At 43.3% G+C, this 27,246-nt stretch overlaps 1 protein-coding gene across 1 annotated transcript; it reads right to left on the bottom strand.

Moving 5' to 3' along the window:
• Positions 1 to 621: 621 nt before the first annotated feature.
• On the bottom strand, positions 622 to 27,246 carry LOC311029517 (transmembrane protein 132D). Its single transcript, XM_084034682.1, has 10 exons — positions 27,092 to 27,246; positions 23,015 to 23,942; positions 17,934 to 18,080; positions 15,045 to 15,216; positions 12,915 to 13,058; positions 9,163 to 9,371; positions 5,824 to 6,004; positions 5,494 to 5,607; positions 5,187 to 5,378; positions 622 to 2,085 (listed from the first exon to the last, which is right to left on the bottom strand). Exons 1-10 carry the CDS (start codon positions 27,156 to 27,158, stop codon positions 631 to 633), a joined length of 3,609 nt encoding a protein of 1,202 aa, XP_083890808.1. The 5' UTR covers positions 27,159 to 27,246; the 3' UTR covers positions 622 to 630.

Below are 27,246 nucleotides of genomic sequence, written 5' to 3'. Positions count from 1 at the left end.
AGAATCTTCGGGTGTTCTCCGGAGGAATCTGAGAAAAAAAAAAAGTACAAAAGGCTGGGAAAGAATAGAATTACAAGAAATAATCCCTCCCGTACTGCATTTACCCCAACTACTAGCGATATTTGGAGCCACGTCTACAGGGCAACAGAACTGTACAAAAAGTCAAAGGAGATGAAAATGCATTTGTTTGGAGTTAGAAATGTAGAAATAAGTTACATTATAGATATATTTGTATTTACAACATCAGATCTGGAGAGCATATATTTTTCAAATACAAGAATCTTACCATTTGGAGGATAAAATCATGCTTTGAATCATAAAAAGTAAAATCAGTTTCTCTTATATCTCTCGTAATGGAAAAAAAACATTATATAATATATTTACAGGCTTTTAGCTGAGCGCATAGTTTAATATAATAATAAAACATGTCATTTATGTAATCTCAATAAATACAGCCTCTTAAGTGATTTCTCTTTTATCAAAAACAAAAGCCAGCTTTTTTTCTTTTAGGCATTCAACACCCGAACTTGCTGTTTATGTACACGTTTTATCTCTCTCTCTCTCTCTCTCTCTCTCTCTCTCTCTCTCTCTCTCTCCTCTCTCTCTCCCCCCCCCCCCCCCCCCCCAGACTCACTGGACTTCCCCTAGAGGCGTGACTACAGGCCATGGCATGTCAGGTAAAGGTGCCTGGGGCTCAGCGGGGACCTGGTTTTGCTGCATCTGCTGGTTGGCCCAGTTCAAGTCCACGCCGTTCTTCTTCAGCGCAGCCAGGTGCTTGATGTCCAGCGTGGTGAAGGTGGTGAACTGGACCTGGTTCCTCTTGCTGGTTGGGGAATGAAGCGGCTCGTTGCGATGCGGCCTCGCCAGCAGGGTGGCGGAACGGTTCGCCATCGGGTCCATGGCCTTTCCCTGATACTGCTGCTGCAGGGAGCTGTTCCTGCTGCGGCCCAGGGTGGCAGTTCTTTCGGGGACGGCGGGGGCGCTCACCGTGGGCAGGGGGCCCTCCATGCCGCGGTGGCCAATAGAGTCTACGGAATGACGGGACTCGAGAGGGCGGTGAGCCTCGCGTTTTAGTGTAGACCCTTGAGCCGGGACCCCTTGGGTGGAAGGACTATCGCCGGTGGTCCCCAGCCAGACCCAGTCGTGCTTGTGATCTTTCGGGTCCCCGATGAGCGCCGGGCCTGCCTGTATGGGGGTCTTTTGGTTCCGGAAACAGAGGTTATATGAAGCGCAGTTGAGCAAAAAAGCCAAGATGGCTATACAGGAGACCCCTACCAAGGCATACATGCCGATTTCCATATCCGACATGGCTCTGAATGTCCTAATGAGGTCACTCTCAATGACTTTCGGAGTTTTGGATTCCGGAAGCACCTTTTTGGGTGTCGCGTCTGCTTTTGGAAGGTCTTTGTTCGGTGGGTTATCCAGCATGTTGCCGTAGTTTCTCCTCTGCCCCACTGTTCCATCCGTGGGTCTGGCAGTGCCCAGTGGTGTCATAGTGGCAGTCGTGGGACTGACGGTGTATGCTGGACCTCTTGTAGCTCTGGTTGTAGTTCCAATCCACACGACGCGCGGCTGCACAGGTCTCGTTTCAAACGTGGTTGACGTGGTGGTTTCTGCCGGGGTGGACTCTCTCTGGTCGGTTACTGTGCCCCTGAACATCCATTTATCCATATCCGTGACGGCACGCTGTGATGTCACCGTTGTTTTAATCTCACCTACCAATTCTAACGCACCACCATCAAAGTCTTTATTTCCATCAGTGCTGGGTTCATTACCTCCTCCTCCTGCTACAACTCTGCTGCCACTCTGGAAGTTGATCCTGAGGAGCCCCGTTCCCACCGCCAACTTGCTCTTCCTCTTGGACTTCTGGCATTCCTCACAGATCCTCAGCTCCACCCTCACTAGCGCCCCCTGGCCTCCACCTTCGCCCTGCGCTACTAAAAATGTGGACTGTGGGGTGCGGCGCACCGTGGCCACCGCTTCATCAGGCGTGGAGACTGTGAGAGAGTAGACGCTGCGGTCAAACACCTCCAGTGGAACCACGGCGCCGTCGCTGAACTGAACCCAACAGCTGACCACTGCTTCCTGAAGGAAGGAAGGAAGGAAGGAAGAAAGAAAGAAAGAAAGAAAGAAAGAAAGAAAGAAAGAAAGAAAGAAAGAAAGAAAGAAAGAAAGAAGAAAAAAAGAAAGAAAGAAAGAAAGAAAAGAAAAGAAAAGAAAAGAAAAGAAAAGCAGGTCAGTACACAGCACGTAGCTTCATTGGGAGCTACATTCCCACGATTGTTAATAGCAGCAAATTGCCTATGCTAATCTCTTAATAATTACACTCCACTACTGCTATTGTTCCATAGATTATAGCCCTATGAAGTCAGAATATGTAATACAATTTGGATAAAGGCAGTGTAATGGAATGGTCATTTAAACAAGAACAAAAAAAAAGGTCAGTGTCAATAGTCACCAATCACATTAATACAAAATGACCCACTTCCTGACGCTAATGTGAGCCACTGGGTCGCCCACAGACCTAACCTATATTTGGGGTCTGAATACATAGGAATGGCCCCGAGCAGGACATTAACAGATTGACATCACCGACACTATCTGCACTGGCATGGTTCCAATAGTATGTTAATGACAGTGAGCTGTCTGCATGTAAAAACAATGAGTTCACATTCCGGGTGGCAAAGAGAAAAAAAAACACATATATGATTTCACCCTCAAGGTGATTGTTGTGTAAATCTGCTCTGTTGTTGCATTTCTTATAATTCAAATTGTCTCTGCAGAAATTCCATTATATCTTTACCGGAAAACAAATAATAGCACACAATGTTATGGTAGTTTAGTAGTGTAATTTTAAGCCCCGATTCACAAAGGGGGTTTGAATGATGTTGTTTGTGGTGCATATACTGCTTCTGTTCCCTGTGCGGGATCGACCTCACCGGAGAGAACTTAAATTGATATGGAATAGTGTGTTTGTTACCCAACACAGGATTTTTCTTTTTTTTTGTTCTTTTCTGCTTTTGGTCCTTGAAATTTATGTTTTGAACAGTTGAAACCCATCTTAGTGCAGGAGACCTTGATCCCACGGTGCTTTCACATTCAAATAGGTATAATAGGCAACAATTTCCTAAATGTATAGACCGGACCAAAAAGCATCCCTCTCAAACCTCCTTATGACCCACTAGAAGTGCGTGCTGAACAGTGACCTTGCTATCTGACTGCGTTTTCTCTTTTCTTTCTATGTCTCCGTGTTCAGTACTCTACTGGAAGATTTACAAAAGAATATTCAAGGGCAAACAAACATAATAACACAAGGCACTGTTCGCTCAAGCGTGAGAAGAAACACACATTCCTTTAGATAAGCTGATTTGCAAGTCAGAACTGTGGCATATTTTTACATACTGGATTACTCCAATAGAGATCAGTATCTGCATGCAGCTCCAAGTACTATATAAGATGTCAAAATGTGCCTCCAGAAAGAAGATACGAGTTTGTTTTCCTTTACTCAGAGCTGCCACGTTTATCTCCACTTCCTAACGTCAAAAAGGCCGTTTCTCTCCCCTCTCAGCTAAATGTAGAGCTTTTATTTCCCTCCAGTCACCTGTCCTGAACAACAGGTGACGGAGCCTTTCCCCTTTTTGTTCAGGCATGATCACTTGTGTCATCTGCACCCTGATGCAACAGATAAACATGCTACATTTAACGATTCTGTCCCTACAGATGTTGCAAAACTCTCGACGTGATGATACCCCTGCCTCAATAAAATAGGATGAGATGCATGAAGCAAACTGGCTGGTCACAACTACTCAAAGACACCTTACACTTTATTTAATCCATCATATAAACACAGCTTCACTCAATTTGACCTCTGCGTTTAACTAAGCTTTTAGGAGCTGTGGGCTGCTGTAACGCAGGCTGGGGAGACACTTGGGGGTTCAGTGCCTTGCTCAAGGACAAACGGAGGAAGAGATCAAAATCATAAGCTTGAGTTTAAAGACAACCCGCTCCATCCACTGAACCACAGCCGCCTCCTTAAATATTCTCAGCAACACACTCTCTGGGCAAATGTGCATATAACCCAGCAGATCTGGGATCTAATTGAATTAAATCAAACAGGGTTAACTGCACCTGCAATCAATTCCTTTGCCTTTAGCCGGACTATGATTAAGTGCCAAACCCTAAATCTAAACACAAAGATCAATACTTTAGTCTTATGTACACGGTTTTGATTTGGATGCTGGGAAATCAAAGAGCAGCGGCCACAAATCATGCGTTTCTAATCTGCTAACAGTGCAAGAAGGAACGTTGGTGTTAAAACGCAGGTCAGTGTGGATGTTGTTGTTGTTGTTCATGCTGTGGCTTTATTATACACGGATCTGTGGCCGTTTCCGCACCGGTAATAAAAGGAGGGAAGATTGTCAGTGGAAGACACTGATGAATGCCAGGGGCTTGCTTGTTAAACGGAAGAAAAGATAAAGGGGACATTTAAAGACTTTGCACACATAACAGCATAGCTGCAATGGTATGGAACTGTAGGAAGGAAATAGCTTACTTGTTAAAAAAGCCAATAAATTATTACACAGTGAGAATGCCTGAGTCGCTTTGTGGGGTCTCACCTTTTGATATTTAATCACAGCCTATAGCAATCTGAATGCAGCTTGTGTGTTTGTGCTCTTATGTAAGCCCTCTGATGAAACGGTGTCTAGGAATTTCAAAAGATGCGAGTTACAAAGCGACAGCATTAGTGACTCAAAGAAAGTAGGCACTGTTAATTTTATTTCCCATTGAGGGAAAATTAGGGCTGTTACATTTTACATCATGGCATGTTTTGATGTTTTCTTTACATGCTGTGTGACTGTGTGGTTCTGCATCACAAGTCGAAATCATGGCTCTATTCTCAATCAGAATAAAAGAGAAAGCAGGATTTACTCTTAATCATAAATAATCCCTCAATAAGCATAACACACGTTCAGGACCACATATGGTGCTTATAATTGATTATTACATACATGAATCACCGCTTTTTCCCCCCTCGTGCTGAGTTTCATACCCTGTCTCGCAGTCCTTCACAATTTATGTGACGAGCCAAAAAAAAAAATGTAAAACCGACGGGCATAAAAAGATGAACAGCTGAGCCCCACAGTTGCACACATGCTTTTGTGTTTCACAATTTCCCAGTTACTTACCTGTTTGAGCTGCGTGATCATTTCCCGTGTGGTTGCCGTGGCAACGATGGCCCTGTTGCTCCCGGGGCTGAGCTGCAGGGAAAGAGAGAGTCCAGAGACCAACTGCACCCCCAGCTCTGTCACGCTCACTTTATCATCCAGAACTCTGATGCTCCTCTCAGCCAGGACCGATGATGTCAGAGGGGAGAGCACCTGCAACAAGTGAAATCCTCATCCAAACTGCAGATGGATATACAGGATCTTAGCATTTAATGCATCTGCTAAACACACACACACACACACACACACACATGCACGCATGGCTCACCTGTACGGTAGTCGTGCCCACAGCCCGGCCCTGCAGCACCAGCCCATCCTGCACTCTGGCTACATCCGGATCTGCCACTTTTACATTAAGCCGTACAAGATTGGTCAAATCCACCTGTCAATCAAAAGAGAGAGAAATGTTAATCATATTAAAGTCATAACCAAAGCTACCGCAATAATGTATGATTACTATCATTCCACTAATTCAGTGTATCCCTAGCTGTTGTACATGAAACGTCCATCTTTTGTCTGATAAATCTAGTAAAGACTGATTAACATAAATGCTAAGCAGGAGCATGTCAGCTTTAGTGGGACTGTTAAATGTGTTTACCTGCCAGTCAGGACCCAGGAAGTATTCAACAGGCTCTGCACCAGTTAGGGGGTCCGGCTGCGTGTCAACGTCAGCCTGGGCTATGAAGGGCGTTAGCACCCTCAGTGTTGAGTGCTGGTACTGCAGCATGCAACCCCTGCCCTTCCTCATCTCCTCCTCTTCCTCGCTGTCCCACATCGACCTGACACACAAAAGGTGATAAGACACAAGTTCCAACATTAACATGTTACATATCCTTAACCATACAAATTAACAAAGTGTATTAAAGATTGTGGTTGAACAGGGGATTTATCCATGATAGCAATCCCCCCTGCATCCAGTGTTCATGCTAAGCTAAGCTAAGCTAAGCTAATGGCCTGCTGACTGTGGCTACATATTTAGGGGAATGAAAGCGGTACCAATCTTCTCCAAAAAAAAAAGCAAAAGAGTGCATTTCCTCAAACTCTGAACCATCCCTTTAAGCAGAAAATTATAATTAATGAGTCATTGCATGCTTTGTACTCTACAATTAGTAGATATTTTTTAACCGAGTGACTCAATTATTGAGTAAAATGCACTGAGCACAAAAATATGCATATCTTGATTAATATCTCTTTATTTAACTCACCATCAATGACACGAAAATCCAAAAATCGAAGTTAATCTGTGCTGTGAACTCCTTAATGGTGTTTCCAGTGGCCGGCAGTGAGAACTCTCGAACAATAATGGAGACTAGCAGCGTGGTTATTGATGCTGCGGAGGGAAACATTTGCCGAATGACCTTTACTTCTAAATGAATTTCAGTTAAATTAACCAGGATCCCATGGCTGACTGGTTTGTTTGTGGGTGATAGAGGTTAAGCTGTAACCCATTCTCAAACCCTTCAGCAATGACCATTCGGTATAATTATCAGAAGCACAGCTTGTCTGCCTTGCAACGCACCACAGTTTGGCTGGAAGGCTTGGTGGGTATTCTTTCACACTGCGAGGGAGAAAGCTACTGTCAGGAGCTATAGTCCAAATAAACATCATTATTATATAGCCTAAGGTCAGAGCTTTACATGTGATGGAGATGCTGCTTGAATCAAATGAGTGTGACTCAACACCAGAACGCAAACTAACTTTTTCCTCTCTTGTCCAACTCAGGTAGGTATTTGTCTTTGAAATATCAGCATGCAACTGCTATTTATTCAAATGCATTTGTTCCAATCTACAAATACCATGAACACATAAGATAATATACTTTTATGTTACTATGGCAACTCAACTTTTCTGTAAGTTCATGTCCGTTACCAGGCAGCCATAGCATGAACAACAGTGTGATAATACTAGTATGAATAAAACTCATTATAGTGTTTACCTCAATCCACTATGACATAACAGATAAAATAACTTTCCTGCAAATCAAAATCTGTCAATCTGGTGGACACGCAAAAAAGTAAAGAGAAAGAAATAAAAGCAGGGGTGGGGGACATTTTCAAGTTTAATACCAGTCTGTTCTGACGCTACCAAATAGACAGTATCTCCAGTAGCTTCAACAGCGTAGCACAGTAACAAGGATGGCACAGAGAATTCGGCACGTACGAGTCCGGCCATTACAATCAGCATAGAAAATTCACATTTCTGACCTAGTATCCATTTGTTGGTATTGAATGTTTTGGGAAATGAAAGCCTCAAAGAGATTTTACCCTGGAGAAAAATAACACCCCATCAGCCAGCCAGCCATCATCATTACTATTGAGTGAAAAATAATGACTTTACTGTAAGTATTGAGTGAAATTCCACTAACCTTTGTCTCCAGGGCAACCGCCTCTACACTGGCCTACCCACTAATGCTCCAAACACAAATGTGATGTTTTTATGACATCTGCATCTACAGTATAAATAAACCCACAGTACACAGGACGTTAGAAATACGCCTCTTTATATGCTGCAATCTACTTCAATGTCACTCCTAACGACGGACTCGCAGCTGAACACACATCTCTCTGACATTGTGTCAACAACAACTGATTGTTATAAACTTCACAAAGCTGCAATGAGATTTCTTGCATGGCTAACTCACTGAACATGACTGTCAGTGGATGCCTTCATCTCCACAGGGTCAACTGCATAATCGAATGATGGGATGTTTACATGAAAATGCCTCTTAAAAACACATTTAATCTGACAGGAAAGACCAAACAATCCTGAAGAATCTCTTGTATTCAGTCTTACAGTAAATTGTGTGAAGTCAGATGCCTTAACAGTTTGACTTGGAATGGATTATTCTTGCCAATTCTAAAGATAACAGATTATATTGGATAAAAAAGGTGCAGCACATAAGCACTCAAATGACTGATACCTTGGATTAACACAAGATAAAACAGGCTGAAACATACAAAACCTACAAAAATCACAGATACTTGAGTGAATGCAGCCAGAGTGAATGCAGGTAGACAGGCAGGCAGACAGTTAGGCCATCCATTCATTTCATGTGGCCCAAAACAAACAATTGGATGGGCTTATTACAGGTCTGTGACAGCCACAAATACTGGATTTCTTTTCCCGTTTTTGTCAGAGTATTTGATTTATTGATTGCTGTCAGGATGTGATTAACGTTGAAACTAAATTTTAGATAGTTAGATGACAAATAAATACATTGCGGCGTCCTGTGTGGATAAGAATAACCAAGGTGGCAAGAAGTCAAGATAGTCTGATGTTTCTGCTGTTCCATAATGACTTGTTAAGGACAAGAAACACGTTTAGGACTTGGTTTTTATGGGTCTTGCCTTAGAACTTGCTGTTATCGACTAAGGACTTGTGGGTCTTATCTTAGGACTTGTTGGTCTTGCCTTAGAACTTGCTGGTATCGACTTTGGACTTGTTGGTCTTATCTTAGGATTTGTTTGTCTTATCTTAGGACTTGTTTTCTTGCCTTAGAACTTGCTGGAATCGACTTAGAACTTGCTGGTATCGATTTAGGACTTGTTGGTCTTGACTTAGAACTTGTTGGTCTTGATTTGCCCTGCAATGGACTGGCGACCTGTCCAGGGTGTACCCTGCCTTCGCCCAATGTCAGCTGGGATCGGCTCCAGCCCCCCCGCGACCCTGAATACAGGATAAGCGGTAGACGTTGGATGGATGGATGGTCTTGCCTTAGAACTTGTTGGTCTTGACTTAGGACTTGTTGGTTTTGACGAAAGACTTTGTACAACCTTTGCTTTTGACTTTACAACTATATTGAAAAGGTTTTTCAACCCACTCAAGTATATCTGACCCATTTTAAAATTGGACCCTCCAAATGAAACTAACGGGCATTCTCCCAACAACAGATGTACAATGACACAACCGTTTGACACAGAAATGGCTCCGGCCTTACCTCCTGTTGCCTGTGATAACAGGGACTCGCCAGCCTTTGATCTGGCTGAGCTCGGGGTCGGCCACATCGATTAGCAAGGGCAAGCGGGGCATCCATACGCTCATCTCCAGCTGGGCGCTCAGGAAACCGTAAGTAAAGTTGAGCATCACTCTGCTTTTCCCCATCGTCTCCTTCCCGTTTACATACACATAATCACACCGCTCCGACACCTGGACAAGGCAGAAAAGAGCAAAGGTGAGAAAGATCAAAGGTGAATGAGGCAATGTCCCGGCTTTGAATCGGGCCCCAAAACCTAGACAGTCAGACAGTGTTCTTTCTGCCAGTCTGCCAATTGGATATCAGGCAAGAAAGTGGTTTCAAAAGCTCAGTCACTTTAAATCAATGGACTAGAGTCGGGATCTGCCGTCGAGTGATTTCATCGGATTCAACTTGACAAACACTAGCAGAGGTTTTTCCATGTAAAGCCCCGTGGAAAAGTAATAAGAAAGTTTTAGTATAAACTGACAAAGGGAGCAGAGGCGGAACAGAGGCACCAATGCAAATAAGCTGAAACCACACAGACACATACATTATATTCCTTCCGTAAGACTTGCAAAGTCTGGCCGGGGGACTTGCACACTGTTTCTGTTTATGTCATGTAAATTCACAACCGCGGTCTCCATGAAACGGCTACCGAATATAAATTACATCGGCCTCATGACTGGGCCTGTAGTGCCGTTCGGGAGGCTGGGGCGTTGCAGTTCACCCCACCGGCGGGAGCAATGAGGTGAAACACAGCATTCGGTGTGTTTTATTTAAGATTGGAGGCCTATCTCCACTGCCGCCTCACTTATCTTAACAAACCAGTGGCTCCACAGCGGTAATTGGAGGGCACCAGACTGGAGAGTAGAGTATAGCGCTGGAGGATGAGGGAGGTGAAAAGAGGGAGGTGGGAAAAAGGGAGGAAAAGGGAGAAATGACGTTCAAGGTAAGTCAACTTGAACATCTGTGGAAATGTTAAAGGGAGACCAGTCTGTGAAGACCTTTTCCCATCATGCCGACTGGTCCGGACCAAATCCTCTGATGGTTCTCCAGTGCAATAATAAACTCTATAAGCACTTAAATCATGTGTGTGTTTTTTTAGCTCAGTAATGAGACATCTTCATGAAAATCAACACAATTAAAACCATTTGACAATTCAAATTTTTAGGAATTTAAGTCTAGTATTTTTTTCTTTACTCTTTGTTTTTGAGGGTTTTCAATGTTTCAGCCCATCAAGTATCCACACAGCCACCTGTTATGTAAATTATCCTGCTGTGTTTTAGAAATCTGGGGATTATCAGTTATCTTATATGTTGGGTTTCTAAGCATCCATTGGTCCCACATCCTGTACATACGGCATATCCTCTCTCAGTGGGGTTGCTCATTTCTAATCAGGTTCCCCTGACATGGACCCTGTTGACCCCGGCAACATCCAAGCTGGTTTGACTCTCCTCTTGGTTTCACTCATGCCTGAGGGAGGCAGATAGCATCAAGGGTCTTGGAATTCTTTGCCACGCCCTAACTGGGAATCCATATATAATAATAATTCCCCAGTTTTTGTGTTTCCTCCTTCAAGCTCGGGTCCTCTACCAGGAGGCCAGGGAGCCCGAGGGTTCCACGCATTATCTTAGCTCTTCCTTCAACAGGTGGCCATCTGCCGAATGTGCAAATAGGCAAGTCTGTGCTCGTTCCACATAACGATTTTATAATGTGATAATATGTTAATATGCCAGCTGGTTCCGCTGCCATCGATTGCCAGGAAAAGTCAATAGATGTTGCTTTAAAGAGGTCAAATGTGCAACGATTCTTTAAACTTGTTCTTTCCACATTCATACAACCCATCGTATGTTGGCCAAATCTAAGAGTTTGTGTGCAGAGATTTATCCTCGTGGCAGTTTGCATGTAAAATAACAGGTTTGGGGTTTCAAGCTTTATATTCTGGAGGCATTGCTCTAAGAGGGGTCGGTGACTGCGGGAAGCGTAAAAGACCATTTAGAGACAAAATTATAACTGGATTAAGTTACTCTACTGATACAGAAAATCAATACGAACACAGCAATCCCTGTGTTTGCCTCCTTCTCACTCTCTTAAGCTTAGGCACAGTGCCTACGCTGCTGTTGGGTTATTTTTTATATTATTATCTGGTACTCACTTTGCCCTTTGCAGCTGCATTTTGAAACACTTATACAAGGAATTACAGTAATCAAGCTAAGAGGTATAAGCATAGATATCCGTTTCCAGGTCCTGATGACATTTATTTTTGTGTATCAGAGCAGGATGAGTTGAAAAGAATGACTAGATTCTCAGTCTCGGTGGAGGAGGAAAGGACATCTGAGATACGAAGGGATGAGGGAAAAGTGAGTGAGTTTGTTGGAGAAACGTGTGACTGTGGCCGAGTTTATAGATCGAAAGGAGGGCAGGAGGGGGGAAATCACAAGACGGTAAGAGACACCAACATCGACAAATTCCAGTGTGTCCAGGCTGAGAAACCAGATGGAAACACGAGGTCTAGTTTGCAACCTCTCTGAAGTGCTAGACCGGACACAGATTGGATGAGATTAAAAGGAGTCCACGAGGCCGTGTCCCAGTAACATGGATCCATTCCGTAAGGGTCAAATCACTGTGCTTATGGAGTGCGTGCTGGGATCATGAGCTCAGTTTCAGTTTCTAATGCCATATGGAAAAGGCAGCTTTTAACCACGATGCTGTGACACACATACACACACACACACACACACACACACCAGACACACACACACACACACACACACACACACACACACACACACACACACACACACACACACACCTGTTGGCTATGGTGGCACAGTGGGAATGGAATTCTTGGAGTTCAACACCAGAATGAATGTGATTTGTGTCTTTAGGCCTGACTGGTCTTACATGTTTGATTTGCACAAATACACATGAGAGAAACTCTGTTGAAACATTTTGTACAAAATAAACTGCAATATAGATTTAGGAGTTCAATACCTGGCAAAAAAGGAAATTACTTTTTGTTTTTCACCTTGAACAGGCATTGCCTTGAATATGATTTCCCACCTTTCCCCCTTTGCTTTAGTGTGTATGTAAAGTAGTTAGATCTTGCCTTCTCTTCTGTAAAGAGATTAGTCACCAACTAAGACATTTGAATAATACCTGCCAAGCCGCTAATTTGGCACTTCATCAATAAAAGTACTTAATAATCTGAAGAGTTTGGTTAGTGGTCGCCATGGTGAGTCCTTTGCATGGACTTCCAAAGTAAAGACGAGTGGCTTAAACACTCCTGTTGTGTGGTTATGGTAAGGAGCGTGGCATTTCTCCCAAACTAAGGGGTTGACCATACACAACACATGCCAGCTGACCAATCAGAGCAGATTGGGCTTTTTGGGAGGGAGGGGCAGGAGTTTAAACATAGCATTTTAGAGAGACGGTGAGAAGAGGTGCTGAAACAGAGCCAGGATGGGAAAAACATTTGTTTTTTTTTAGCATTTAAGCATGTAAGCATGTTCTAGTAACCTGAAATACAAGTATGCACCATAAAAGGATAAATTCTAGCATTGAAATCCATAGACAAAATATAGGTATATTTCATGCCTGACCACAAATGCTACCTGCAAAAATATCTCCTCTGTATTTTTCCATATAGACCCGACATAATTCAAATGCATTTGCAAGCAACACAAATGATGACAGTAGGTACCTCGGTCCAAGTTGATGAGCTAATGACTTACCTTGAGTACATCCTCGTCTGTGGACCTACAGCTGGTATAGTTGGTCACATCGGTGACCGAGCCATCGGCCTCAACGGCCAGAGTCTTTACAGGCACGGACACCGTTTCACCCGTCAGCGCGGCCGTATTCAAGATGTCAGTGTTCTGTGCAGGAAGGATGATAGGATGAATTACATACATTAGAATACGACGTACTGGTGAATGCATTCTTATATTTAGTGCAGTTTGAAGGTTGAGGGCTGAGTTAAAAGATAGGGCACATTCAACTTTTCCAAAGCTGAATGACTCTTCTAACTACACAAAGATGTCATTATGATGAAGGTGTATTATCCCGGTGAGAGGAGCCACCACCTGATCCCACCGGCGACGGGTAATTGAGTTGAGCTACAGGTTAACTTGAACTGCTCTTTCAGAATCATGTTTCACAATTTAAAACTGCATATAGGAGACATAAAGTATCCACCTTTATCACATTAACTTTGTATGAAACATAGCAGAATTTCTCTAAAAGCCAAACTGTTATCAGGGTGAAAGTCTTTTCTTCACATGCCACTATCTACCTACACTACCTTTTTTTAATCCATTAAAATTATTTCACAGCTCGTTTCTTTTAAAAAACATAATATAAATAAAAAAGAGCTTACAAAAACATGATGCTTTGTTCTAAATCAAAGTATACAAGTAGTCAATCAATCTCTGGTAATCAATCATTTCATGGTTCCAGCTTATTTCTTTACAAACCGGTGGGGTATTAGTGTTTTTACCATCACTATGATCTGTGTGGTGGTGGGGATGGCAGGCAGAGTGTGACTGTAGCAGGACTAACAGATTAAAACACTCGTAGGCTCACAAACTCCATTCATTTAATTCACGCTGATGCAACACTCGCACACAAACCGGACAGATGTGCCGAGAGAAATCTCCCCGGGATGGAATTACAAAGTGCATATCTGCCTCCCACAAACTCACACCTGGATGAAAATAAATCCTCGACTGTATTTTTAATTTTAAATCCAAGCAGCAGATCGACACCCCACTTTGTTCAGTACTTCTTTAAATCGATGTTAAGCAGCAGCTTAGCTCTTGTACATCAAGCCTGATGTAGCTTTATTTTTGTTTTACACGCTTACTCCTCCTTCGACATGGATTTACAACTACTTTCCAGTTTACAAGATCTGATAGGGTCTTTTTAATCTTTTATAGGTAGCGGCAGTGTGTGTGTAAGGAGCTCTGGGTCATCAGCAGTTTTTCCCCCCCCCCTCCTCTTGATGCTTGTGTGTCAGACAACAACTCGGCAGATGTTCCCCCCCCGGCAGCTTCATATTCTGAACTGTCGGCTTGACAGCTGCTGACCGCAATTCAAAAAGGACATGTTCTAGTTCAGACTGCGACACTGACCCAAACATAAGCCACTGGATCAGGGCGGAGCACAAAATCAGAAAGCAATATCAGCGCTCCGCGGCGCTGGCAGCGCCACGCTGAGAGATCTTGACGTCCGATGTTTTCCGCAAGCTCTGCAGTAATCTGGCTCACGGTGATGGAGTTCAGCTGAGGAAGTCCGGCTCTCTTTTAAATCTGTTTACTCTTCTGAAAATAGTGTTATAGTTACACTCGGCGCTAAGCCTTGGTATTGTGTCTTCATATAAGTGCTTCGAAGGGTTATATGTTAGGGAGGTCAACACTTTATGAACATGGAAGGAATATGCAAACACGACACTTTAAAGCACGCATTTCCTTCACTTTTCTCCAATATTGACTGGAATAATTGGAAATATTCTGGTGCAGCTTTTAATTTGTTCTGCTATAAATTTAAAAAAAAGGCTCAAGTTTACTTTCAAGGGAAAAAAAGCATCTTATGAAATAGGTCTGACTCATGTTGATTATTATTATAAATCTACTGTGCCCTGTCATACACACATTCATGAATCACCGATGGCAGAGGAGCTGCCTGCACATCAGGATCTAACTCATTCACACACACTCTGGAGGAGCTGGGATTCGAACCTCCAAGAGGATGACTCGCTCTTCCTCTGAGCCACAGCCGCCCCGTCCATGAAGACAAGAACATCTATAATGAGCACGAGTCAGCATTTTTAACAGAGAGAAAATGAATGTGGATATTGTCCTCACCATAACCAGAGGAGCCAGGCCCACGTAGTCTCTCTGAGTTGTGTAGATCCGCATCATGCCCACATCTTTGACGTTCCCTGGCAACTCCAGACGCCAGGAGACTGTCTGACTCTCAGCCTGCTCTGAAACATCTTTTGGCACAAAGTCCAGTTGAAAAACCTCCAGGAGACCCCTGTTTAAAGATTTCAAAATACAAGGCAGGTTAATGGAAGCGATGAGAACCTTTGCTGGACCAATATGACCATGAGTGGCTTATTATGGGAAAATGACAAATGATAAGAGACATGAAAAGACTACACCATTCTAGCTAGTTAGCATTAGCCACCATAAGATACTGTAGCGACATAACCTGCCAGCGTATTTGGTTGAGCAAGGGTGGATTTAATGCTTATGAATTCAGTGTTTCGCTTGTAGGATGAAAATGTGTGTTATTTATTCTTTCAGAAGTTGCCTTGCAGTAAATGCTGCATTTATATTTAATATTACATTTACAATTAAATCAGACTTCTAGATGGCAAAATAACAGAAATGTATTACAGGAAAGTCCATGAGAAAACTCAAGGGTTTTCAAGGGTTTAACTGCGGAGTGTTATGAAACATCTACTAGACTCTGTCTCTGCCCACATTCAAGTTGTATCACAATTAAACGAGTTCAGTGTTGAATGCTGTTAAATTGGAGGGTAATATGGGTGATGATAGCATTTATATAATATTAAATTAGTGTTATGTTGGGGATTCTTTTGTCAAATGACTAGAAGTGGTGTCGTGAAATAACCAAGACAAGCAGCTGTCATTGGAAACTGAATGTAGTCCTGCTGAATTGAATAAAACATGTGTCAAGAGTGAAATTCAATGGAGAAGGAGCTGACATAAAGCGGTCTCTCTTATGCTATGGAGAAGAAATGTATATATTTGTAAAGAGGTTAAAAAGATAGACATTTCTTGGAAATTTGTAAAAAGAAAAAGAAAAAACAAAAAAAGTGGGTGCACATGAAAGAATAAAGTGTGGAGGGAAGATTAAGTGAGTCGGCAGAGACTTGAACCAAACATTCCGGTCGGAGGATTGTCAAAGAAATGGCATGCGGTGTTATTTGATGGTGGGGAGAGTACCTGCTAGTCGGAGCAGATCAAAGGCAAAATAGAGCAGTATATGAACGGAGCTTTGGCACTTTGAAGTGGAGCAAAACTTTGTATAAAGCAAAACAATGAACCTCTACAGCAGATGGCGAAAAATCACATTTAATACTCAAAATATTCAAAAGCATATACCTATATGAACGTACGGAAATATCCACACTGTGTCAGAAGGAACTCAAGGAATTTGAGTTTTTTCTCGAGTGCATCCATGCGCTTTGGACAGTGTGGTTAAAAGATTAAAAGTGCTGACCGCAGATGTTATAGAATCAAAAAAACAACTTATAATAAGCGTTCCGCTGCAGTTGAAGCTCTAGGCTGTAGACTGGGTTCAATTTGGATTTCCAATGTTTCTCGTCTCCGAGGGCGAGACTCTCCTGTTGCTCACAAAGGGTCAGTGATTCCACGCCGAAAACTCCACAAAGACTCACTCCACTGACAACCTCACTCTCATAAAGAGGAAAAGTTTGGTAAATGTGCTCATTCACTTGGTTAAAGAGAGTCGGAGAAGATGTGTACGCTGTATGAAGCCACTCACTCTTGCCCAGAGGGCAAAAAAAAGATGTTTACATGAACATGTCATGTTGGGGGAAATATATTTGAAAGCAGACCAAATGAACTCCACACTAAAATGTGTACATCATTTCTTGTCTTCCTGTATTTTCTTAAATAAAATGCACAGATAACGGAAAATACGACGATAGAGAAACATAGAAGGGGTTAATGCCCCTATTTCCTGGAAATCCATCTATGAGGGGGGACTTTAAAACCCCAGGACGTATCATCACTTCAAAGCACAGTGGTGGGAGTGTGTGTGTGTGTGTGTGTGTGTGTGTGTGTGTGTGTGTGTGTGTGTGTGTGTGTGTCGGTGAAAGCTCAGCACGACGGACGCACGACTTGGAATATCTCTCCTTCCTAATCTCCCCTTCTGAACGTGCAAGCGCTTAAGCCAGGATAACGTAGCCGTGATTATGGATGATTACGGATAAGTGGGTCGGACGGACGGCGGCTGGTGGGCGTCTGTGTGGGCGGGAGGTTGCTGGGCAGAGGTGGCCGTTGGTGTGTTTTTTAACAACCGCCAACGTCAGGCACAACCAGCCGTAATCAACCGGTGTGTATCGGTTGAAGTAGGTGGCAAAACTGCTATAAAAATGTAGACGATTTCACTATGAAGTCAATGGAAGTAGATGCACTCCATTAGGATTTATTTTAGTCGGGTCAAACTGGTGATCCTACAGAATGGGGATGAGGAATTCAGTTTTTGGTTCGTTAAGTTTCTAATTAACTGAATTAATATCAGAGGAGATGAAAACTGGGGCTATAGAGTGAGATCATATATTTGAGATTCTATAGTTATATTGAACGATACTAAAGAAAACATTTTAGAAGAAGATATTTCGCCTTGATTTTTCTTCTAATTAAACCTTTGTTACATTTTTACTTCGTCACTTATTTGTTTCCCTATCATGTTTTATAATCAGGCATATTTGTTCTCTTTTTTTAAGGTAATCATTGAAACATATACACATATATATATATATATATATATATATATATATATATATATATATATATATATATATACATATACCTGACTTGCAGTCTGTAGGTCACAAGGCCACAAATCATTATCTTTCCTTTCAACGTAACACTGAAGATATTGTTTCCTTACGATAGCAGCCGGGTTTATCGAAGTCTCAGAAATAACAAAAGTGAGTAAAAGCTTTTCATGTGTAGAGAAAGAAGACGACAGACCTCTTGACGGTGACGGCGACCTTCCTCTGGCAGACGATGGAGATGGTGTTGGGCGCCGCTCCTCTGCTGGGCTCCACTGCGATGTCCCACAGCGCCGCGTCGCTGGGCCGCGCCACGATGAACGACAGGCCCGTCCTCACCGTCGCCCTGCGGTAAATACATAAAGTAATCCACAGTCAGGAGACGTTTCGTGAGGAAACCTACTATTTGATTTCTGTGGAGTTTATGATTCACCTACAGAAATTCTGTAAGAAAGCTTCTGGAAAATCTGTTAAATATATTTGTATATATACACATACTGTATATATATATATATATATATATATATATATATATATATATATATATATATATATATATATATATATATTCAGAGACTGATGTGTCGCAGGCTGCCGGCTAACTGAGAATTAACAGGGGTGTTAATTCCCATCAGCCCTGGGGACGACTTGGAATCAGTTAATCAAATGTCTGACACACACACACACACACACACATCACTCTGCTAGCAGAGATAGAACGCTTATTATAAATAATGCGAGTGGACCAGACAGTGCTGGAGGTCCAACAATCACCGAGCCTTTGTTTTTTCTAAAGCAGACGCCTCTCTGCTAAATCGTTGTGTCAAATATCATTGGACAGGGTTGGCGGAGCACTTTTTTTTTTTTTTTTTTTTAAAGACTTAGCTTGGAAAATGGATACAAGGGACGCAAGGAGCTTCTGATCCACGTTTAAAATGCAATGACTCACTAATCTGCACTCGCACAGATGCTGAAGCTAAGGGGCAGGAGCCTCGCGCGTTTCCAAAAACAGGCCAATTTCCTCGTGGCGGGGATTCAACGGCGTGCTGGAAAACATGCAGCTCACGCTCACTCAAGAGCATCACTCGGCTCCCGCGGGCTCCGTCTGCAGGATATTCACACTGGGAATAATTTGAGATGTGTAATATAATAATTTGAACCTTCAATAAGGTGGCGTGTGAGGTTTTTTGCGAACTGCGAATGCTGCTGCTTTTTGATGCGACGTCCGTGTGAGACCGTGGCCATGACAGGGCGCTGATTGTCGGCATGAAATAAAAAGTAAAAAGCAAAAATGCCATTAAAACTTCAGCACTTGACCCATCTATTGATTCCAGATCTACCCTTTCATTATGTCGACCACAAAATTAATCTGCTTTGTTAGAACTGTCAGTTTCCAGCAGCGGCCTTCTACCTCGTGCACTTGACGGTCATACATTTCATTAATATACCACGAATGAGATCAGATACCATACTAATTATTGTACAAAATATTTTTTTTCTCCACATATTTGCTGCCCGGTAATGGTTTAGAGAGGCCACCTGCTATTCTACAGCAATCAATCTGTCTCTGTGTCTGCTTTAACGACCCGCCGTTTGTCATTTCAGCAGCAAAACAGAATTCAAATAGCTGAAAAACATTACGAGCGACAGATGGAAGGACGCGTCTATTCACGCTACGACGAGGGTTCAGTATGCCAGCCCCTCGTGTTCCGCTCACACTTACAAAACACTGATTTGTAATCAAACGGCAAACCAGACTGATCAATAAGCATTGAGGCGAGATCAAGGTCAGTTATTTGAAAGACAAAACCACAGTGTGCACAAAATCAGGCTTTGAAGCGAATCGACGAGCTAACAATTCAACAAATGCTGGATAAAGACTTTTTTCTGCAGACATTGTTTTGTTTGTGTGAAAGCTGGCAGCAAAAGGACAAAAAGTCCTGATTTCATTTACTAATTTAATTTGAATGGATTCTTGAATAAACACAAACACTGTTTGATTACATAGATTAAGCAAGCAGATCCATTTTTTTTAAAGCTTAATGTTGGTGATAATTTGCTATTCTGATCACAGATTGTGTTACATTATGTACAATTGTGACACATGACCTTCTTTTCTTCTCCGAAGTTACATTTTATTTTCGACCAACAGCCATTTTCCTGCTGCTTGTCCAGCTGAGCGTCACAATGACAACAGCACCTGATGACCCCTCCGTTCCCGGGGTACGGACCACTTCGGCCGGCTCCCGTTGAGTGTGGAGGAGCAGCGGCTCAACGGCAGAATCTTCCCGGATCGCTGAGTTTTCTCGCCGGCGAGCAGACACGAGACGCTCCCCGCGGAGAAACCTCATCCCGGCCACTTCTGTCCTCGCCTTTTGTCTTTGTCAGTCACTACCCTGAGCCCAGGAGCACGGGCGCGCAGGGGGTCAGAGTGGATATCGACCGGGAAAGTTAACCACTCCTCACTCGCTGTTTTACCAAACTCACTCAATCTCTCTTCTCTTTTCAAAAGAGAAATGTGAAAGCTGGAGCAACTCCTCTTCTTGCCTATTCATTTGTTTACCCATTCCTGCAGGAAAAAAGGAGTTTCTTTTCATTCCTTTTTTGTTTTTATTCTGTATTTCTATAAATGTTTGATATTCACTAATGTGATGACAATTGTGAAAAGAGCTGAATTTTAATAACAAATGTTGTGTTTCCATGACTGTGCGCTTAGCAGGTGGGTAATGACGGCCTTGCAAACCACACACACACACACACACACACACACACACACACCAACACACACACACACACACCAACACACACACACACACCAACACACACACACACACACACACACACAGATCTGCATGTTTTATCCTGGCAGTCGGCCCAGATCGTCCCTCCCCGAAAGGGTTAACCTCTTGATTCATTTTCAATCAGGCCCACAGATTATCTGGCCTAACCCTGCTGGAGTGGACTCAATCTTGGGCCAAAGAGTGAAGTGGAGCAGGGATTTCTCCCAGGAGGAATCAATCACTTTGCCAAGCTCCTCAGAGCGAGCCTTCGCCTTGGACTTAACCGCTGTACTCGGTCCCCCCTCTTCGCGTCCAATCTCGCTCAGGACGCGGCAGTAGGTCATGAAGACACGGACTGAAATCACTGACCCGACTGGAGGAACTTCATCGGTACGCTCAACGAGTCAGAGTTTGGGAGGGGAAATCAGGTGAAAGGCTGTAAATCCTTCCAAATAGTCAGAACAACAGCAGATGTTAAAGGGTCAGCGTCGCTCCGACCAAATTCATGATTTCAAGAATGTTAGCAGAGCTGACATTGAGGTCAGCGGGTCTGTGTGTGGAGGGCGCGTTGGCGTCTGCGGATGGATCCCGATATACGAGGAGGGATTGGCCGACACACAGCCACAGGTTTAACTACGTGCTCTGTGGATTAATACACAGATCTTAACATTTCTCTCCATTTTGCCTGCATCCGGCGGCAGATTAAACGGCAGGGTCGGTATGTTGTTTGTGGCATGATATCACTAAATCATGGGATTAGAGGAAATTTGTCTTGCATTTCAAACAAAACCATTAAGCCGAGTAAAGACTGTAAACGCAAAAAAAAAACTCAGCTTTATACTTTACTGATCTGAAGCACTCAGATATAAAAAAAAAGAAAGTGTTTTACTCCACTCAATGATCAAAATGCAGCAAGAACACATTTTGAAGCGGAGTGAAGAAGCGCGGATGTCGGCGTACGGCGGAGCTGCTTTTTATATTAACTTCACTTTTATCCACAGGAGTTGTTGGTTATTTGTTTTCCTGCTCCATTAAATCCATGCATTATTTATGAAGTCGAATACCCAGAGAACCTCGTTGAAACGTCGGAAAGTGGGATGTTGAGATACGGAATCCGGTGAATCATTTACAAATTATTTCCCTGTTTATGGAAGAGTGCTCTCCATAACTCCCCCACTAACTGAGAAGTTGAAGGAGACAGGATATAGCATGTCAGTAATTTATGAAACCAGTGAAACCGGCAGACAACACAAGTCCTGTTGGCGCTCAAGCGTTTCACCGAACGGCCTCGACGGCGGCCCCGCTTCAGTATTCGAGTGCCTTAAGTAACCATTTAAATGCATGGAGCTTATCCTTCATGAAGATGTTAAAATATACTGTTCATCATGGCGATTCAACTCGGTTTCAGTCTCTTTTTCTGCTTCATATGTTTCAATTAAATTTTATGCGACTCCTCCTAAACTCTCGGCCTCTGCAGACTCAGCAACATAGTTGAATAATTTTTATGTTTTCTGGGGAATTACATTCGAAACTAAACACCCTCTCGCCCCAAAAATGTGATGTTGGCACACAACGGTGAGTAATGTGGTTATCCTGGTTCGGTGCAATATTAGTTCATTCTCTGCCAAAGCTGAAGGTACCGACTACAGCGCTGACATCTGTGGCTTGCAACAAAATAACCAGCAGGACCGGGAAAAATAACCAAGATAGCTCTACACAGGCCTTGTACAGCCGGACACTTTGAATATTTAATGTATAGTCCTCTACAACAGAGGTATTATGGCTTATAGTGACCCGGTGGAGGGACCCCCTATTACATATCTTATAAAACTGTGCTGCTTATTAAACCGGGCCAATAATAATGTGCAGTGCCTATAGTGCCATGTATAACAGTACTTTGTAATGATGAATACGATGCTAAGCCATTACAATTATAATTGTTGACAGATTCATACATTTGTAGAACATTCTAGCTTCTCTACACCCAATTGCATAACATTGAAACAAACAGGAAGATTTATATTTGCTTATTATAGGTCGTATTCCTGTTAATCTGTATTTTTTGGCATATTTACATTTTTGGAAGATGGGATCAAATCATTCTGGGACCCCCTGCAGTAACTCTGCGGACCCCCTGTTGGAGATCTCTGCTTAAGAGTAATGGACAAGTAAATATTTATACCCTATGTCTTCAAAGCTTCCCAGGATTCTGATTGAAACCACATACTTTTTTGCCAAATAAATATGAAGCATAAGGGTTGAAAACAGGGGGGGAGCAGCTGGCGTGGCTCTGTCCAAAAGCAAAAAAACCTCGAAAGCTCACTAATTAACACTTAATATCGTCTTGTATGCTTTTACAGAGAGGTCATTTGTCATCACTGTGAGGCTCAGGGATTAATTCAGGTCACTGCTGCCTCGTGAAACTCTGTAAAGTGCTTAGTCAACGAGATTTTCCCACAGTATTTCCCACAAACACAAAGAAAAAGTGAAGACGTCTCACCTGAGAGTGAAATTTTCCAGGGTAGACGTGCTCACCAGGAAGACGTAGAAAGTGGCGACATCCGTGGCTTTAAGGGGCTTGGAAGAGGTCTGGATCACCACGGCGCCCCCCAGCCTCAGACGGAAAAAGGTAGGGTTCCCCGGTGGAGTTCTGAGCAGATTAACGCTTCCTATTCGCCTCATTGGTGTCCCTGATCCCCCAGAGTCTCGTCCCCTTCCCACTCCAACACGTTGCAGGCTGTCCTGTGGGGCACACTGGCCCGTTCGATCCCTCCGACTCTGGAAGTAGACCTCCACGAGGTTCCCCTGAACACCCTTAATTCCTTCGGTCCTTCCCGTTTCCCTGCTGGAACTGCCGGACCGGCTGCTTGAGCTGAACCAGGCGGGTTCCGGCCTCAGCTGCGCCACGCAGAATCCGCCCGGAGACACCAGGCACGCCCCGCGAACTTCCCTCGTCTCCCAGAAGGCGTAAGCCGTCACGCAGTGAGCTTCATCCTCCGCCTTGGCTCCGGCACTCTTCCTCCCATTATCGTCTCCAGACGCCAGCCTCGCTTGCCCGACAGCGGTGTAATTTTCCGTGGGCATGTGGAAGAGAATCTTGACAACGGGGGATGAGGAGCGAACCTGGCGGACCAGAATGACTGGCAGGATCCTGCGCCCGCTGAGGAGCAGGTCTGGAGAAATCGGGGCATCCAGAGTCAGGGGGCCGTATGAAGCGTTGACAGCTGGCTGGAGGAGCCCGCCGCCTTTGTCGGTGATGACAAAAGTCTGAGTCTGAGCCTTAAGGCTGGAGTTCCCCGACGACTCTGGACTCTCCTGCCTCAGAAACACATGATCCACATTGAGGACCTGAAAGTTGACGCCGGGATACACTGGCGAAGGCGTGGACGATGTCCCAACGTCTGCAGCAACCTCCTGACTTTCTGCAACTGGGAGGGGAGGATGTGAAAAGAGAGATAAGAGGACCGCTGCTTAAACTCAACATTTCACTATCAGGTGTCATTTGCTATTAAGGAACACACAATTACCACTTAGAAAAAGATGGATGGAAGATAAAAGGGTCGGGGGGGTTGGGTTGGGAAGTTGGGTGCTTCAGGGATCAAGAATAGATGGGGAGGGCAGGTCATCTTCAGGAGCCAAGGGCAGGGAAACTCAGGGTAAAGGCAGTGAATCATGTTCCCCCATAGTCTCTGCACTGAAAAAAGGAGAGCACGACACACACACACACACACACACACACACACACACACACACACACACACACACACACACACGAAAGGTGTTTGTGGTGGAGGAATGGGAGAATTGAGACTAACAGCAGAAGGAAGGGTTGGCTTGAAAAGGATTTGCCTTTGAAAAAGAAAAGTACATTTTTTTCCTTTAAACTGGGCTCAGAAAGCGAAATGTATCTGCGATTTGAAATGCATGTGGAAAAAATAACTCTAAAAGTAATCACTGCATCATTAAGATCATTAATTTTTAGGACCATCATAACCGCTGCGGAACGGAAGAACATGAAAGATTTGTTTTTTCAGCACATTTTTTTCTCACGCTGCCTTTTGGAGTGATTGTGAAACCGCGGCGATTCCTCAAAGTTAAAGAGACTACTGGAATGACCCTGAGCAAAGTGATGCTCTTCTAGGATGTGCCGATCTAACCGTCTTAACGATGGCACTCATTGTAGTTGGACTGATGGGAAAAGGCCGCACAGTGTCATTTCTATTGTAACCAGATGGCGACAATTATAGTAACTCCACAGGTAGCACATTAAAGACTCGGCCAAATCACACTCGATGCTAAATGGCCTGATTTCAGACAATTAAAACACATTATATTCTCCATTGTAGCACTAAAACAGGGGAATACCACGTGTTTTATGTGGTATTAAGTGCAGCATAGTTATACTTGTACATCAACAATTACATTTTCTCTGCTCTCCACGTACAACTTTTTTACGCGATGCAATAAAGGGAATGACAAATGCGGCGTCTGAGCGGTGAAACGCCTCGCTTGTAACTTGAGACGACTGATCGTCCCAACAGGAAGCGGTACGTGACGGCTTCCATCGCCTCCTGCCAAAAAAAAAAAGCCTTTTGGTAATTTGCCATCCTGCGTGTTGAAGTGCTTCCAAATTAATGTGCAAATTTGACTTGCTCCACCTCACAAATATAATTTAATTTATCCCCCCAAAAAAACACATTATAACACAGCATTATCACACGTCATTATTTCCTCAATTTCTAATGATATTTAATTAAATACATCTATACCCATCGAAGGCTAAATGTATGAAGAAATAAAGATGTCAGAGTTGATATTAAAAAGCACAAAGGAAAGTGCGTCATATATTCCAGAGATCAGACTGATGCCTTTCACATTAAAAGGCCAAGGTAGAGACTGGCAGGCCTCACATTCACACGATATCTGCAGAGCCAAGGTGAACTAAAAGTGAAATCAAACGTTATTTCCTATCTGCTGCTGCAGTAAACCTGTCTACCTTGGGGCGATTAGAACAACACATTAAGTTTACCGAGCACACCTTCTAAAAACAGGCCCGAGCCCAAAGATCTGCTAATTAGCTTTGGATGATGACCAAGATCTGATTTTTTCCACTTTTAGACTATTACTGGCTTGTAGCCAAGTATGGTTATATACAGTAGGATCAAGAAATCAATTTCAGATGTATACACGCTGACTTCAGGTTCATGTTACAGTCTGTATTTGACTCTAACAAGCAGGAGAAGGAAAACGGTGAAATAAGCCATCCGCCCACTGTTCTAAAGGGTCGGTACTGTCTCAAGGTCGTAAATCAATCTTGTTAAAATATAAATAAAACCGGTCCCTTCAGGTTGCAGGTGTGTACAGCAGGTCAACGCAATCGATGGGATGAAGAAAAAAATAACACACGAGGGAAATAATCCTCAGTCTGGCTTAAAAAAAAATAATACGTCTGCAGCAGGTCTGACTATAAAGTGACACAGTTCATACTGATGTGATGATTAGAAGTAATGCTCACATTGGAGACAAATTAAAAGTGTAGAAAATAAACAAACATGATCAATCACAGAATTTTTTTAGCTCATATTAGTGCATTACCGATACACACGGCTCTATATTAGTGAACACATTATGTATTGATTCCCCCACCGGGTCCCCTGAAGCATATTGCCACTAGAAGAAGTGTTTGAAACAATTCAACCACTGTTGGAAATGAAAGACAAAGCCTCCCATGCATATTCATGGAGGCCACGCCGAGAAGATATCAAAGGCTGAACTCCATCACTTAGACGTGCATTAAAAGCACAGCTGCACAGCTGATTCCTGCACAGACCAGACACAACCACACATAGCCTCTGTATGATTTCTCTTTTTTTTTTAATGCACAGAATGATATCATGTGCAGATGTTACGCCGGGCAATCTCAGAGAGTAGTCTTTCGCATGATATCGGTGCCACAGAGAGACAGACGGCTTACTGTGACTGCAGAGCTCCCGATGCAGGTTATCTTTAAACAAGCAGGGAAGCAGCTGTGCAGATACGGCTTCAGGCCTCTCTAATCCCACAGATGAGGCTTCCCGATGCACACTGGAGAGCATGCTGTCACTTTTCATTTAGATACAGGGACAATGGAAATGGACAGAGGTTTGAGGAGAATCCCAGTAAAAAAACACAACCCTGCGTCCTCATAAAGCCAGTCACCTGAACACAATATAGGTTTAAAATCCTAATGGGAAAATGTTTTAACTAGTTCTGTTTTTAGGATGCTTTTAAATCTCCTCTTAATGCACACAATAGCTCTGTCGTCTCCATGTGGGCCTGCTGGAAAAAGTTTGTGTCACAGTAGGTGAAAGGAAACAGCAGATGTCCTATTTTGTGAAATTATACCAGAACTTCAATATGGGGACAATGAAGCAAAGCAGCATATTTGCTCATTTCATCTGCATTACATCCCCATGACAACAGCCTCTGCCTACTTCCAATCAGATAGTTTCATATGTTGCTTGGATCTGCTCCAAAAAAACAGATTTTATTTATATATATATAAAAAGAGTTCATCAATAGCAGTGACGTATCTCACCTTTGACAGCTGTGAGAACAGCCGCTGCGACGACTGGGAACAACACACGCGGCGGAAAGTTGAGCATCGTGTCTGCAAAGTTGCAGCTTCTCCTCCGTCGGTGAGCGTCGGTGACTGTCGGTGTGAAAGAAAGCGCTGGAAGCAAAACCACTACA

Source organism: Eutrigla gurnardus (genome assembly GCF_963514095.1).
Source record: "Eutrigla gurnardus genome assembly, chromosome: 19".
NCBI lineage: Eukaryota > Metazoa > Chordata > Actinopteri > Perciformes > Triglidae > Eutrigla > Eutrigla gurnardus.
This window is presented reverse-complemented; position numbering and strand designations above follow the sequence as displayed.

Bases quoted from the DNA above. Each gene is read 5' to 3' on its own strand.
- LOC311029517 (XM_084034682.1), bottom strand. From the start codon at position 27,158: ATGCTCAACTTTCCGCCGCGTGTGTTGTTCCCAGTCGTCGCAGCGGCT. The intron at 23,943-27,091 runs GTGAGATACGTC...CTCCCCTCCCAG, and splicing joins TGTTCTCACAGCTGTCAAAG to TTGCAGAAAGTCAGGAGGTT. The intron at 5,608-5,823 runs GTAAACACATTT...TTTGATTGACAG, and splicing joins TCCTGGGTCCTGACTGGCAG to GTGGATTTGACCAATCTTGT.